This window comes from Cynocephalus volans, chromosome 14 (genome assembly GCF_027409185.1).
Source record: "Cynocephalus volans isolate mCynVol1 chromosome 14, mCynVol1.pri, whole genome shotgun sequence".
NCBI classification, from domain to species: Eukaryota; Metazoa; Chordata; class Mammalia; order Dermoptera; family Cynocephalidae; genus Cynocephalus; species Cynocephalus volans.
Genome location: NC_084473.1, coordinates 45,491,104 through 45,505,589, shown reverse-complemented (window position 1 = coordinate 45,505,589; position 14,486 = coordinate 45,491,104). Strand labels below are relative to the sequence as shown.

The window sequence follows — 14,486 nt, the reverse complement described above, 5'->3', positions numbered from 1 at the left end:
AGGGACCCCACCCCCCGGGATGCCCCCCCCCGGGGGAGGGCCATGGGGAGGTCACTACTGATGCTGGAGGCTGTTGCTGTCAGGGCCCCCAGGACCCTCCCAAAAGCCGCCGCCACCACCAGACCTGTAAGCTGGTGGACCCGTAAGCTGCTGTTGCCGTTGCTGAGTACTGAGCTTGTGTCGTCTACCAATGGCTCCCGGGATCTTTCCCAATTACCTAGCGTGGACCTGCGTGTGAGGGGTCTGGTGACCCAGTCTGTACAATGGATTTGAAAGATCTGAGCCTTAGCCCTGACAATACAAATAGAAACTTAGTATAACTAAAATAATGAAACATTTTGGCTTTAGTTATGATTTGCCTTACTCCACAATTGGCCGTAGTCCTGTAGCTTTGCAAAGTCCTTCGTGATTCTTTTTGAAATGAAAGTCTTTCTGAATCTTGTTACTATGTAACACATTTCTCATCTTTTTTACTCCCTGCACATTATTATTTGTTGGACATCACCAAAACACTATTAGTCAAACATAAGAGTTCCACTTCTGGCATGACAGCATGAGGAGCTCTGCAGACCTGCTCCCCAGTGAAACTGGTGAAAATTACAAAAAACCCACAACCACTTAAAGGCATGCAGCAAATGACAAATAATTTACTCAAGAAAATAAATCTGTAACAACCCAGCAAGAACAGCGAGTCTGTGGTATCTGAGCCAAGACTCATTTCCTTGCTCTCTCCACCAACTCAGGGAGACAGAAACCTCATGCCCAACAGGTACAGCCAAGAATGCAGGATCTCCCTCTCTCCCACCTCCCAGCTGGAGGTCTGCATTTTTCATCTTGCTCCCAGCTACCTACTGCTGAGGCTTAATTCTGGGCAAGTGTGTCCATGAGATGGTGAGGGTTCCCTTCTTTCCCCTAGCCCCCACTCATGGGAAGGAGGCTCTACCTCAGGCATGGTGCTGCTGAGAATACTGGCGCCCTGACCACCCTTGCCACACCTGCCACCCATCAACAGGAGTTCCACACTGAGAGGCAGGCCAAGGTGACGTGGGGCTGCTGCCCTATGCCCTCCACCAAGCCCTCAGCTCCTAACAAGGAGTGTTACTCAGAGTGAAGTGGGGCCATTGTCCCCACTCTCAGCACCCCGAACCAGAATCATGGCTGAGAGATTTGGCCCAGGGGAGAAGCAAGCCTTAAAACAAGAGCTCTGAATCTCTTCTCAAAGGAACTGACTTTATTTGCAACAGAGTGTGTACGAGTTTAAGCCCAAGGATGCCTTAAAAAAGTGGAGCTTGTAGTGAAAGCAATTAAGAAGAAATTGGTAGATTCATTAGAAATATAAGCTAAACTGTAGGCTGGCTGTTTTACCAGAGAGAACCAGAGAAAGAAATAGCTAAGAAAAGCCCTCTTGGGGTCAGAACAAATCTCGAACACTGATCTCAAAAACTATACTTGTTAGGTATATAACTGTACCTGTAAAGTAGCCCAAATGTAATTGATTCAGTCTGTGAACAATTTGTGCCCCAAGGAATTTTGAAAACAAGAGAGCAACCAGCCAGCGGGAGCTTAAACCTGAGTGTGATTAGGGAAGGAGAGCCCTGCCAAAACCATTGTCATCCCAGGGTGACTGTGTGCATGCCCAAGGCTGAACCTTTGAGAAGCAACATCAGGGTGCAAAACTTATGCTCTGAAAACTAGAAAATAGTGTTTAACGTTGTTAAAATGGTGATGTTCTTTTTATAGTTTCCTAGGGCTGCTGTAACAAAGTACCATAACCAGGGTGTCTTAAAACAACACATATTTATTCTCACACTGTTCTGGAGGCCAGAAGTCCAAAATTAAGGTGTGGACAAGGCCATGCTCCCTCCAAAGGTTCTAGGGGAAAATTCTTCCTTGCCTCTTCTAGCTTCTATTGGCCCCAGTGTTCCTTGGCTTGTGGCAGCATAACTCTAATCCCTGCCACTGCCTTCAGATGGCCTTCTCCCCTGTGTCTCTGTCTGTCTCCAAACCTCTTTCTCCTTATAAGGAGTCCAGTCATTGGATTTAGGGCTCTCTGTAAAACAGCATGACCTCATCTTAACTTGATTACATCTGCAGAGACCCTACTATGGCCCAAATGTGTGTCCCCTCCCAAAGCTCATGTGGAAGTTTGATCCCCAGAGTGGCAGTGTTGAGAGGTGGAGGTTTTGGGAGGTTTGGATCATTAGAACTAGTCCCTCATGAAAGGACTAATCCATTCATGGACTAATGGATTAATGGGTTAATGAATGAATAGGTTATTAGGGGATGAGCACTGGTGGCTTTATAAGGAAAGCAAGTGAGCACGTTAACACACTCATGCTTAGCCCTCTTGTCATGTGATGCCCTGAGCTGCGTTGGGACTCTGCACAGAGTTCTCACCAAGAGGGCCCTCACCACATGTGTCCTCTGGATCTTGGACTTCCCAACACCCAAAACTGTAAAAAGCAAAAATTTTTTTTTTTTTATAAATTACCCAGTGTCAGGTATTCTGTTATAAGCAACAGAAAACTACTAATAGAGACCCCATTTCCAAATAAGGTCACACACACAGGTACGGGGGGACATATCTTTTTGGGGGCTACAATTCAACCCACAATATTCCCCAAACTGATCTACAGATTCAATGCAATCCCTATCAGAATCCCAGCTGACATTTTTGTAGAAACTGATAAGCCAAATTCTAAAATTCACATGGAATTGCAAGGGACCTGGAACAACCAAAACAATCTTGAAAAAGAACAACAAAGTAGGAGGACTTACATTCCCTGAGCTCAAAACTTGCTACAAAGCAAGAGTCACCAAGACATTTGGCACTGGCATAGGACGGACATATAGATCAATGAATCAGAACTGAATCCATACATCTATGGTCAACTGATTCTGAACAAGGGTGCCAAGACCATTCAACCTGGAAAAAATAGTCTTGTCACAACCAATGGTGCTAGGACAACTGAAGAGCCACATGCAGAAGATGAAGTTGAACTCTTACCTTGTACCATATACAAAAATTAACTCAAAATGGACCAAAGACCTAAATGCAAGAGCTAAAATATAAAACTCTTAGAAGAAAACATACGGGTAAGTTTTCATAACCTTGGATTTGACACTGGATTCTTAGATACGACACCAAAAGCATGCACAATGAAAAAAAAATTGAAAATTGGACTTCATCAAATTAAAAACTTTTGTGCTTCAAAGGACACTATAAAGAAAGTGAAAAGACAACCCACAAATGAGAGAAAATGTTGCAAATCATAAATCTGATAAGGGACTTATTTCTAGAATATATAAAGAATTCTTACAACTCAATAATAAAAAGATGACCCAACTGAAAGATGGAGAAAGGATCTGAATAGACATTTCTCCAAAGAAAATATACAAAATGGCCAATAAGCACATGAAAAGATACTCAACATCATTAGCCACCAGGAAAATGCAAATCAAAACCACAATTAGATACCACTTCATACCCACTACGAACGGCTAAAATCAAAAAGCCAGATAATAGTAATGCTAGTGAGGATATGGGGAAACTGATACCCTCATACACTGCTGACAGGAATGTAAAATGGTATAGCACTTTGGAAAACAGTCTGGGAGTTTCTCAAACAGTTAAGCATAGAGTTACCATATGACCCAGCAATTCGATTCCAAAGAAATGAAAAACATGTCCACACAAAAACTTGGACACGAATGTCTATAACATCATTACTCATAATAGCCAAAAGGCAGAAACAACCCAAATGTCCATTACCTGATGAAAAGATAAATAAAATACAGTTCATCCATACAATGGAATATTCTTCTACAATAAAAAAGATGAAGTACTAATACATGCTACTACAACTTGGCTGAATCTTAAAAACATTATGCTAAGTCACAAAAGACCACATATTACATGATTCTGTGTATATGAAATGTCCAGAATACGCAAATATAGAGACAGAAAGTAGATTAGTAGTCGCTTAGGGATAGGGATGGGAGGAATAGGGGAATAGGCGGGCGATAGCTAAAGTATACAGGGTTTCTTCTTGAGGTGATAAATTGTATAGTATGTGAAGAATATCACAATAAAGCTATTTTTAAAAAATTTTTAAAAAATCACAGTACCAGGAAAATAGTGGCATTCTTAAAAACCTCATTTAAACTGAGGTCCATTCAGTTACCTGAAAATAGTTTTTTCAAATTAGGTCCAGGGGAAATAAATGGCATTTTTACTACTAAAGCTCTACTATGCTACCTGTTGGAAAGCTGCTATAAATTGTTATGATTTAACCCTCTCCATTTAAAAAAGGGGAAGGAGAGAAAGGGAATATTTAATACACGTCCAATGCCTGATATTTTACATTCTTAATTTAACTTAATTATCACAACATTTAAGTCCATTTTATAATGGAATCGCAGAGAGGTAAAGTGTTTGGCCCAAGGTCAGAAACATATAAGGGACTGCATGATTTGAACTTAAATTTCTCTGACTCTAGATCCTATGTTCCTCTCACTCTGCCAAGCCAAACAACTTCCCTTTTCCAGTTTCTTGTACTCTTTGGCCCTCCAAGTCGAACCATAAGGAACAAACACACTTACTTGGCAAGGCGAGAAGAGCAATATAAGTCTGCAGCTTCTCAAACACAGTTGTCATCTTTTTCATGTCCTGGGATAGCTCTAGATTCCTGGCTCTTAATGCAGATGTGCAAAGAGAAGATTCACATTCTTCTTCTAAACTAGGAATGGACAGATTTTTTAAAAGTGAGCATTCTAAATAATTTTCAATTATCTATTGGAAATCATCTAAATTCCCAATGACTATATCCAAAGAGAGACTGTACTAAAATGAATTTGATCTCATTTATATGGTTCTATTTTTTACATCATGATACACATACTAGTTGCTGCAAATCCAAAGGAGTAACAGAGAACTAAATGGAAGAAAAGATAAAGGCACATGCCCACTATCTTTCCATGCCGAGAGCAGCACAAAAACATTAAAATATTTTTTTAATATTTTAAATATTAAAAATCATCAAAATATTTACAGGAGAAAAATATTTCATAGGCTGAATTCCTAAAGAGATTTAATTAAATAGGAACCAGTATTATTGCCTCTGACATTAGCAGATCGAGTCACTAAGAAACCTTTTTCAGTGTATGCAGTTTCCTAAGCCAAACACATTGGAAAAAACAATCTAGACATTCAAATTTAAAAGTTTATAAATGCTTAACATTCATAAAATACACTTTACCATTTTCAATTTTAAAAAGCTACTTGGAAAAACTTAATTATAAGGTTAAAAAACAATGAAGAGTTTTAACAGTCTTTACTAAAAAATGTGTAGGTTTGGATCCCGGTACTAGCCAGGTGCCAAAAAAATGAAAAATAAAAAATGTGTAGGTAATCAAGTAAAAAAAGCTTTTTACACAAAACTAGAAAAATTTAACACAGGAATCAGAATCATGTCCATTCCCTCTTTTCCACTTTTCTTCTGCTTTATTTCCAGCACACAGCTTCATTCAATTCTAAGCCCATTTACCAACAAACAGATCATCTTGTCAATTAAAGTAGTATTTAAACCAATGCCCCCCAAATTGCCTAAACACATGAATACCTCATATGGTACAGTTGAAAGTATATGGGACACAACATTTCAAGAATTTAAATCTTAGCTCAAGAAAGGGCTTACTCAGTGTTTTTTAAAAACATGATTGTGAAAAAATAAAGATAATAAATAAAAATGCCTAATTGTTCCTAACAGTAAATACTTTCGTAACAGTTCTTAGATTCTTCTTAAACACAAGCCAAATCAAGAAGGTATATTCAATTTTAATGTTAAACTTCTAGAGTCAATTTTCAAAAAAACTTTATACTGAACTATAACATATAAGGATCTGAATGACTATAATTTATAATTATTAGTTTAAATCATAATTCCTTGATTCTTAAAATCTTATCTTATGCACAAATCATAGAATATGGTTACTGCAATGCTTATGAGGTTAGAATTAGAAAATAAGATGTCTCCTAACACACACTAATTTTTTCAAAATAAAATGTATTTTTGAAAGGCTAAAATTTACTACTACATTTTACAAGGACTTATGAACTATAATCACATATTTTCAGTATCTGTAACTGATAAATCTATATATTTACTAAACCTTATTTTGCCACATACTATAATAAATATATTCTTATTTCTCTTATGTTTCAGTTGTATTATTCTTTGATTTCTTTTTAATAAAAAGGCTAAATCCTAGAATGAAAAGATTTAGATAAAATAAGAGTCTTTGTAGTTTCAGATCAAAAGTATCAAAACTTACATATATTATTTTTTCTACCTTTCCAGAAATATTCAATGTGGAATATAAGGGCTAGAGCAGATAAAGTTTTTAGTTTATAAGGCAAATAAATCACAAATAATAAAAACAAAAATACAGCATTCAAAGAAAACCTGAGGATTAAAGACCCAAATGTAGAAGTTAACTATTGTAACTCCCATCTAGATGTTTATAGCAAAGGGATACTAGTAACCCAAAACTGAAATATTTCTTTCAATAAATGTGTCATTCAGAATTATTGAAAATACTGGTTCATAGCATTATACGGTTTTAAGTAACTGCAGTACAGAACTACTGAAATAACCATAGCTGACAAACTACAATTCCATTTTCTTAAATATGAGTTTATGCTACTTAACCATGCTCTTCTTTTTTCACAGAAGTCCAAATTGGCTGTGGTGCAGAAAGGTCAAGAAGATCACAAGGCTCACATATTACTATTTTATTAACTGCAGAGCAGGTCAGATTACACCCACAATCACCCAAGCTCCCTGGCCTCCCCGGGTAAGTACCTTTTTAACTGATAAGGAAGAATCTTCCTAAGAAAACATATGTAGGAGGTTAAATGCTCTGAAAAAGTTTTCAATTTCACAGTTGTCTCCTAGAAAAGAAAAATAACATCGAAGTTAAAACTGCTATTGAACAAAAGGGATCTCCAACTTCCAGAAGTAAAGCAAGGAAGAAAATTACCAGGACAGTCACAGTATCCTCAGTAATACTTTCAAATAAATGAAGCATTCCTTCCTCAAGAGGGCGGACGTAGGATGCATTTTCATGAAGGTATTGTGAGAACTAAATAGGAAGAGAGGAATTGTGAATTAAATCACTGGAAAATAACAAACATCAATACATTTGTAAATGGACACAATGAGTTATCAACCTAAATTCTTTCAGGAAATTTTCTGGGAAATCTGGCTTTTACACAGATGCTTCCTTCTAATAGTCCCAGACAATATCCACAAATCCCCACCTCATTCTCAATCAAGGAACTAGTATAGGGTAACACAATTAACACCAGGCATCAGAGGAAATGGGGAAGGGATACTACATTACATTCCAGCACCAAAAGGCCAGCTTCCCTGAACACCTGCTCTTCCATAAGAGTCCCAGTCAAAAAATAAATGATTTATTTATTTGAAAACCAAGATTGTATGACACATTTGTGTGTTACATACTTCATTTTTTAAAAAAAAAGCCCATTGAGGACAGCTTTCTATTTTCACTGTATACAATATTCAGGGCTAACAAATTCCAGGAATGTAATTATCATCAAAATGAGGATATAAAAACTTTTATAACTCACTGATACCTTAGCACTTAGAAAGGACTAATTCAGTAAGATGAACAGATTCAGAAAAAAAAAAATCCTAGAGGCATTTAGACAATTTAGAAGCAAAAGGGTAATTTTCATTTATGAAATATCTCAATTATCTAAGTATTATATAATGGCTAAAATTTCAGTTCCTCAATACAAATGTAAGGTCTCATTTTGGAGAAAGGTAATTCAACTGACCCTAAAGACTACACAGATACATGGTCTTGGGCTACTCAGTCTCTGGGCTTCAATCTCAGAGCTGTAAAATAAGATGAACTCTAAGCTTACAGGTCTAATGGCCTGCTTTATGATTCTATGAGCAAGTTTAAATACTCTGGTCATCTTTTAACAAATGGTTTCTGCATCTCCTTCAATATCGTAGACTTATTAGAAAAATCACACACATAGGGCCTTTCATAGGCAATAGCACCAAAGGTAAAATATTTAGAAACACATGAATTCTTCAAAGTAATAAAATGCTTCAGAGAAATTAAAATTAATGTATTTTATTTTCACTGTATGGGTATAATATGGCAACAAGCTAAAATAAAATTCTAATAATGGACAAAGAACAAGTATTAGGTAGAAAATATTTTTTGAAATTATAAGTATAAAAGAAAGTATAACTACATTAAAATGTTGCAGTACTATTTTCTCTATCCAGGTCTTATGAAAGCTTTTTCCCAGTGGTATTAAAAAACACTTCAAAGGCCCAAAGATTTGTGGAGTCAGACCAAAATCGATGAAAACCAATCACCTACTGAAGGCTGCTCTGTGTAAGGCATAATGATGATGATGATGTTAAGAGATAGCTTTTTCTGAGTGTTTACTACATGCCAGGCACTGTTCTTAGTGCCTTACATGTGTTGTTTTATTTAATCCTCAAACACACATACCTGTGAGGGAGGTATTCTATCCCCCATTTTAAAGATGAGGAAACTGAAGCAGAGAGAGTAAATACATTTCCCAAGCGGACATAGCTAGAAAGTGGCAGCACTGGACTGGGAACCCAAGAAGTCTGACTCCAGAGTCCAGTCTGCTACACTAACAGGCAACTTAGGGAATCCATGGACATAAACACTATTCAAACCCTGAAACACTGCGCACTGCATAAAAACAGGCAGGGAAGAAGAATCAGGTTAAGTAGCAAGAGTGACATGACTCATTTCAGACCACCACGTTATGGGGCACCTAGAGGACACATCTACAGCAAGATCCCTCAGTATCCTCCCTGTGGAAGCGGCCTCCAAGATGGCCCCAATGATCCCCACCTGCTGGTAGTCTTGGCTCTGTGTACTAGCCTCTCACTTTGTTTCAGGATTGGTCTGTGAGACCAACACAATACGGCAGAAGTGGTGGTATGTGCACCCAGGCTAAGTCACTGCGGTGCTTCCACCTTGCTCCCTCTTGAATAACTCACTCTGGGGGAAGGTGGCTGCCATGTCATGAGGACACTCAAACAGCCCTATGCAAAGGAGCATGTAATGAAAAACTGAGGCTGCCAGCCAACAACCAGCACGAACTCACCAGGTATGTGAGTGAGCCACCTTGGAAGCAACCCCCCAGCCCCAGTCAAATCTTTAGATGAATGCAGCCCCACTTAAATCTTGACTGAAACCTTTTTGAGATATCATGAGCCAGAAACTCACCAGCTAATCGGCTCTAAATTCCTGATCCACAGAAACTGTGTGAGATAGTAAATGTCTGTTGTTTTAAACTCTTAAGTTTTGGAGTAATTTATTACATAGCAATACATAACTACACAGCAATACATAACTAATACACTCACTAACATTTATTTTATCCTTTTCAATTATATAAAATTTTGCAAGCTACCTTAAATCCTTTTTTAGAATTAGCTGAGGAGAAAAAGTAAAAAAAGCAAAATCTATCAAGCCCACAAAAAGCACACTGAAGGGAGTTACATTCAAACCTCTTATTCCTTGTTTAAACCTCGCAAACACTAAAATGCCCTCAAACCTCAACTGGAAAAGCAGTTTCACTGCCAGTCCACATGCCAGCAGGAAGGAAAAAGGTCAGCTAGATCACACAGGTTGTCTTGCTTTTAAACATGCCCAGTGATGAAAGCTACACAGTTAGTACAAACAGGAAGAGCGAGAAGTGCCAGCAAATAAACCTTCCAACAATAAAATGGCACTTCGCCCCATGTCGTTCCCTCGTCAAAAAGTTACAAAGGCCTCAGTCCTATGAACAAAGTGAACACCTATGCCCTGGCCTTCCTTCAGGGGCCTTTCAGAATCCAGAGGCTTTTTCTCTTTTCAACCTTAATTCCCATTCCTCCCCTTTGGGGACTTCACGCTCCAGCCAAAACAGCTTGTTCACTACTCCCCCCACCCCTATTCCTGCAGCTGCCCCCACCCCACCCACACACATACTCCCCATGCTTTCTAGCTCCATGACTTTGTTCATATCTTTCCACCTTGTGAGGAAAAAACTATCCCACTTCTCTCCTCCTATTCCAATTTTGCTCATTCTTCAAGGCCCATTCAAAGATTCACCCCAAAGAATCTTCCCTAGACACTACCCTCCCTGATCATCTCATACCACTTACCCGCCATATCACTCATACTAAGGCTTTTTAACAACTCCCTATTTCTCTCTTAAGACTCTCCATCCCCCACATTCTGTCTTGAGGGTAAAGACTATGACTTTTGGTTTTCTTCCACATCCTCCATAGTACTTGGCTGCTGTACAGAAGTGGTCTGAAAATAATTAACATCTCCCTATTTGTTCAGGGCAAACAAAAGGCATTCTGAGTTAAATGTACCTTCTGATTCAATGGAGATATAGTGTCAATGGCAGAATCAACAGGAAAAATCTGAATCCTCTGTTCCGTATAAGTGTGAAAGTTCAGAAGAGCTGTCACAAGATCTTGAACAAAAGCCAGGGCCTGCCCAGCAATATCCCGCATCTTCAGCTTTAAAATGAAAAGCATACAATTAAAGTCAATTATCAAATTATTATTCTAAAAAAACTTTATTAAGTCTGCTTCCTGAGAGAACATTTGAATTCTAGGGTGGTTATTCCTTAATTTAAATTCATTTGCTCCCATTTCGATTTTAATATTCCTTCCTAAGTAGGAAGCCACCAGTTTTGGCAAACAACCTCTTCCCCTTAAACTAGACCATTTAAGTGCAAGGTCCACCAACCTAAAAGAAAAGTATAGCTCAAAAATTAGTGCATCTCATAATTCAACTCTAATGTTATCAGACAAGAGAGAAAGCAAAAATCTGTACTACTTAAAAATTCAATAAAAAGTCACACAATTTAAAGAAATGTATCAGAAAGTAAAGCAAAAGTTTAACGCAGTGATTTAATGTTCCACACAGAGACCCAAACAACTAATTCTTGTTTCTGGAAAGTTTGACACACACATGGCTGAAGATAAAAACATGTACTTCATCCTTTACCTGATGTCTCCTATTGTGGAGTGGAACGTTCAGAGCATTATACTGGCTATATTCTACAAAACAAAAATAATGTACATTAAGTCTCTCATTTTACATTTCCAGAAAAGCAGCTTGACTACAAAATAATGAATGCTCTGTAGCAAAATCAGCTTTACATAAGAATCTAAAATGATCATCGCCACCATCACAATACAGGAGAATAAAGGAATTTACATAGAATCCGTGGTTTCTCACATAAGGTAATACTTCTAATTTTTTTTAACTCCAGGATTTAGAAAAAACAAATCCTATGTTTCTACTTCTAAGAAATCATTTCAAATACTTTGGGGCCTAACAAGATTACCTCGGAAGGCTTATGACGTTCTTGCTGTCTTTAATCTTTCTCCCTTCTAAAATAGCCCTGTACAAGGCCGCCACACCAATAATCCAAAAATGTCAGTTTTCATAACATTACAATATTGGAAAATCTATCGCTGCTACTGCTGATCCTAACAGCTCGATCCTAACTTTCCTGGGATGGTCTCAACACCTTTTCCACTGTCCTCCTCTCCACCCTGGAGTCTGTCATCAGCCTCTGATAGCTTCCTAACACCTGGCCTCACCCTTCCTCCAGCTCCTCATTTTAACAATCTTCGTCTCTACTCATCTCTGCTCACCACTTCAGCCACTCAAACCTGCCTTCCTCTGCCGGTGTCCTCAGTCAGAACGTCCCCAGTGCCAAAACCTGATCCTGAAAGTTCCCATGCCACTCTCATCCAGTTCTCTCTCGTGTCCCCATTGCTACTGAGTGGGTTCTGTATTCTCAGCTTGGTCTCCCATCCATCAACACCTCTCTATTCTCCTATCAGCCCTCTTTGAGCCCTGCTTGTTTTCCTTCCCAGCCTGGTCTGTCATTTCAACAATGTTTTTGCTAACACAAAACGAGAGCAGGGTCCACTACAATTACTCTGCCTAATTTCAGGGGGACTTCAACTCTACTCATACTTCCTACAACATCTCTCTCCTCTGAACCTTTGCCATTTTAGGTCCCTAAGACCATCTCTCCTCTTCTCCCCTGCCCCATAAATGTGATGGACTCCCCACTACTATGCCAAGAAGACTAAAGCCAAAGAGAAAGGGTTCTTACACTCCCATCCTCTGTCTCAGCATCCACCGCTGGCAAATCCTTTCCTCAGCTAACCCTCCTCCTAGGCCCTTAGCAACAGCTGCTTCTGACCCACTCCAGGAGCCAATCACCCCCTTCCCTCCCGTCCGTCTTCAGTATCACCTCATTACAAAAAAAAAAAAAATTGTTACAGCTCATTTAATTCCAGCCACAGTGACTTCTTCCCCTTTACTTGTATCATACTTAACTCTGCCCTCACCCCATGCACACAGCCTCTTCTTTCACTTTGCTAGTCTGTTGGCTCACATCCTTTCCAATTCCCTTCATTCCTGCTGCTCAAAAAGCAGAGTTGCTCTGCCTGTCTCCTCAGCACCCACTCACCTTTAATCCCTCTGCTAGCGTGTCCACTTCCACCCTGCAGGGAAGTGCTTCCCTCAACGGCTCCTAGTCCTCTCGAAGTCACTAAACCCATTTCCCCAGCCCCTCCCCACATCCTGATCACTGACATGGAGAACTCGCCAAGGACCCTACACAGGCTCACTGTGCTGTGCACCCCTCGTTCCCACCACTCCCAACATGCGGGCTCATCCAGCCCAACAGGGTCAACATCGGTTTCCTTCCCAAGACCCATCAGAACATTAAACAACAAAGTTAACCTCATCTTTCCCATAAACCTGCTCCTTGTCTACCCTTTCTATTTCTATCAGCTGCATCACCACTTGCCCCTCTAACTACCACCTCTCTCTTCCTTGCCTCCCTGAGAGGACCAAGGTGTCCTTTTCCCTTTCACAAGATCTTTGGCACCTCCCTGACAACCCAGGCTCAAGCCTCCATGACAGGACACCAGAACCACCATCACAATAGTCTCAGCCTCCTTTCTTCTACTCCTCTCTTCCACTAGTAGTCTAGACTCTGTTGCCAGATTAATCTGTGAGCACATGAATTTCATCATGATGTTCCCTGGCTCAAAAACCTCTCCAACAAACCCATGGCCCTGTGAATTAAGTCCAAGTCTTTAGCCCAGAACTCTAGGGTCCAGTCCTGCCCTCCCCTTCAGAACTTACCCATCATTGCCCTCCACATCCCCCACCCTAGCCTCTTGTCATACTTAATGAATTACTGTTCCTGAAGCCATAATGGCACCTCTCGTCCTACATACCACACTCCGTGCAACTCCCTGGCTTGTTTTCCCTCCTCTGTGCCTTACAAAGCCCGCCCATACCTGCAGGCACAGCTCAAAGCCCACTTCTTCTGGGAAGGCTTCCCCCAAAACATTATCAGCAGTAATGTCTCCTTTCTCTAAAACCCCAAGAGGTTCTTTATGGAACAGTCTAGTTTATATTTTAGGTAATTTCTATATCTATCTCTACCCTACTAGACTATAAATTCCTTGAGGGTAGAGATTTTTGTCTTATAAATTTTTGCATCCCCTATACTACATACCCATTTAGGCACTCAGCAAATGATTTCTAAATATTTAGGGTCTAAAAGTAGTAACCCACATGTGATGTGAGAAGGACCTAAAAGAGTGACAACTAGTACTGGAAAAGGAAGGATAAATCCAAAAGAGATTCAGAAGGAAATTATTAGAGCCTGATGACTAATTGATAAAGGACTAAAGGGAAAATAAAATGCCACGGTTTCAAATCCAGTGAATCAAAGCATGCTAGTGCTCGTTCCACTAACATAGAAGCTAGAAACAGGTATTGTTTTCAAAGGGGAATTTAGGTTTTTGATATAATGACATATGTTGATTTTAGTGTTAGATCAAGCTGCTATTTTTCTTTTTTTTTTTTTGCCTTTTTTTTTTTTCGTGACCGGTACTCAGCCAGTGAGTGCACCGGCCAGTCCTATATAGGATCCGAACCCACGGCGGGAGCGTCACTGCCCTCCCAGCGCCGCACTCTCCCGAGTGCGCTGAGGGCTCGGCCCAAGCTGCTATTTTTCTTTGGTTTCTTTTATTTCCTCTTTTTTTTTTCTAGGTCTTCCCTCAGAAAAATTCAGGGGAAGTAAAAAATTAATTTCAACCACATGATTGTCGAAAAAGAAAATGTGTATTAATTTGAATATAAATTTCAAAATCCAAACGATTAAATATTTTCTTTGTTTTCAAGGTTTTGACTAAATTCTTGTCAAAGGTTACAAATTTGGTACCCATTACACATGTAAGGTGATATTCTATTTTTTTTAAAAGTTATTTTTTATCGCTCTTGAACCATTCCTGGGAAAAAATAGGAAGAAGGGCTTACACAAATCGGCTTCTTAACTACACAAATCAGCTGCT

At 39.4% G+C, this 14,486-nt stretch overlaps 1 protein-coding gene across 1 annotated transcript in view; it reads right to left on the bottom strand.

Moving 5' to 3' along the window:
• PPP1R21 (protein phosphatase 1 regulatory subunit 21) overlaps window positions 1–14,486 on the bottom strand; it is an 88,564-nt gene that overhangs the window by 27,053 nt on the left and 47,025 nt on the right. Inside the window, exons 13-17 of the mRNA XM_063077769.1 lie at window positions 11,098–11,150; window positions 10,455–10,604; window positions 7,042–7,143; window positions 6,864–6,952; window positions 4,603–4,739 (exon numbers count right to left, since the gene is read on the bottom strand). Of these exons, the coding sequence (XP_062933839.1) occupies window positions 4,603–4,739; window positions 6,864–6,952; window positions 7,042–7,143; window positions 10,455–10,604; window positions 11,098–11,150 (531 nt within the window). The remainder of the gene's footprint in view (window positions 1–4,602; window positions 4,740–6,863; window positions 6,953–7,041; window positions 7,144–10,454; window positions 10,605–11,097; window positions 11,151–14,486) is intronic.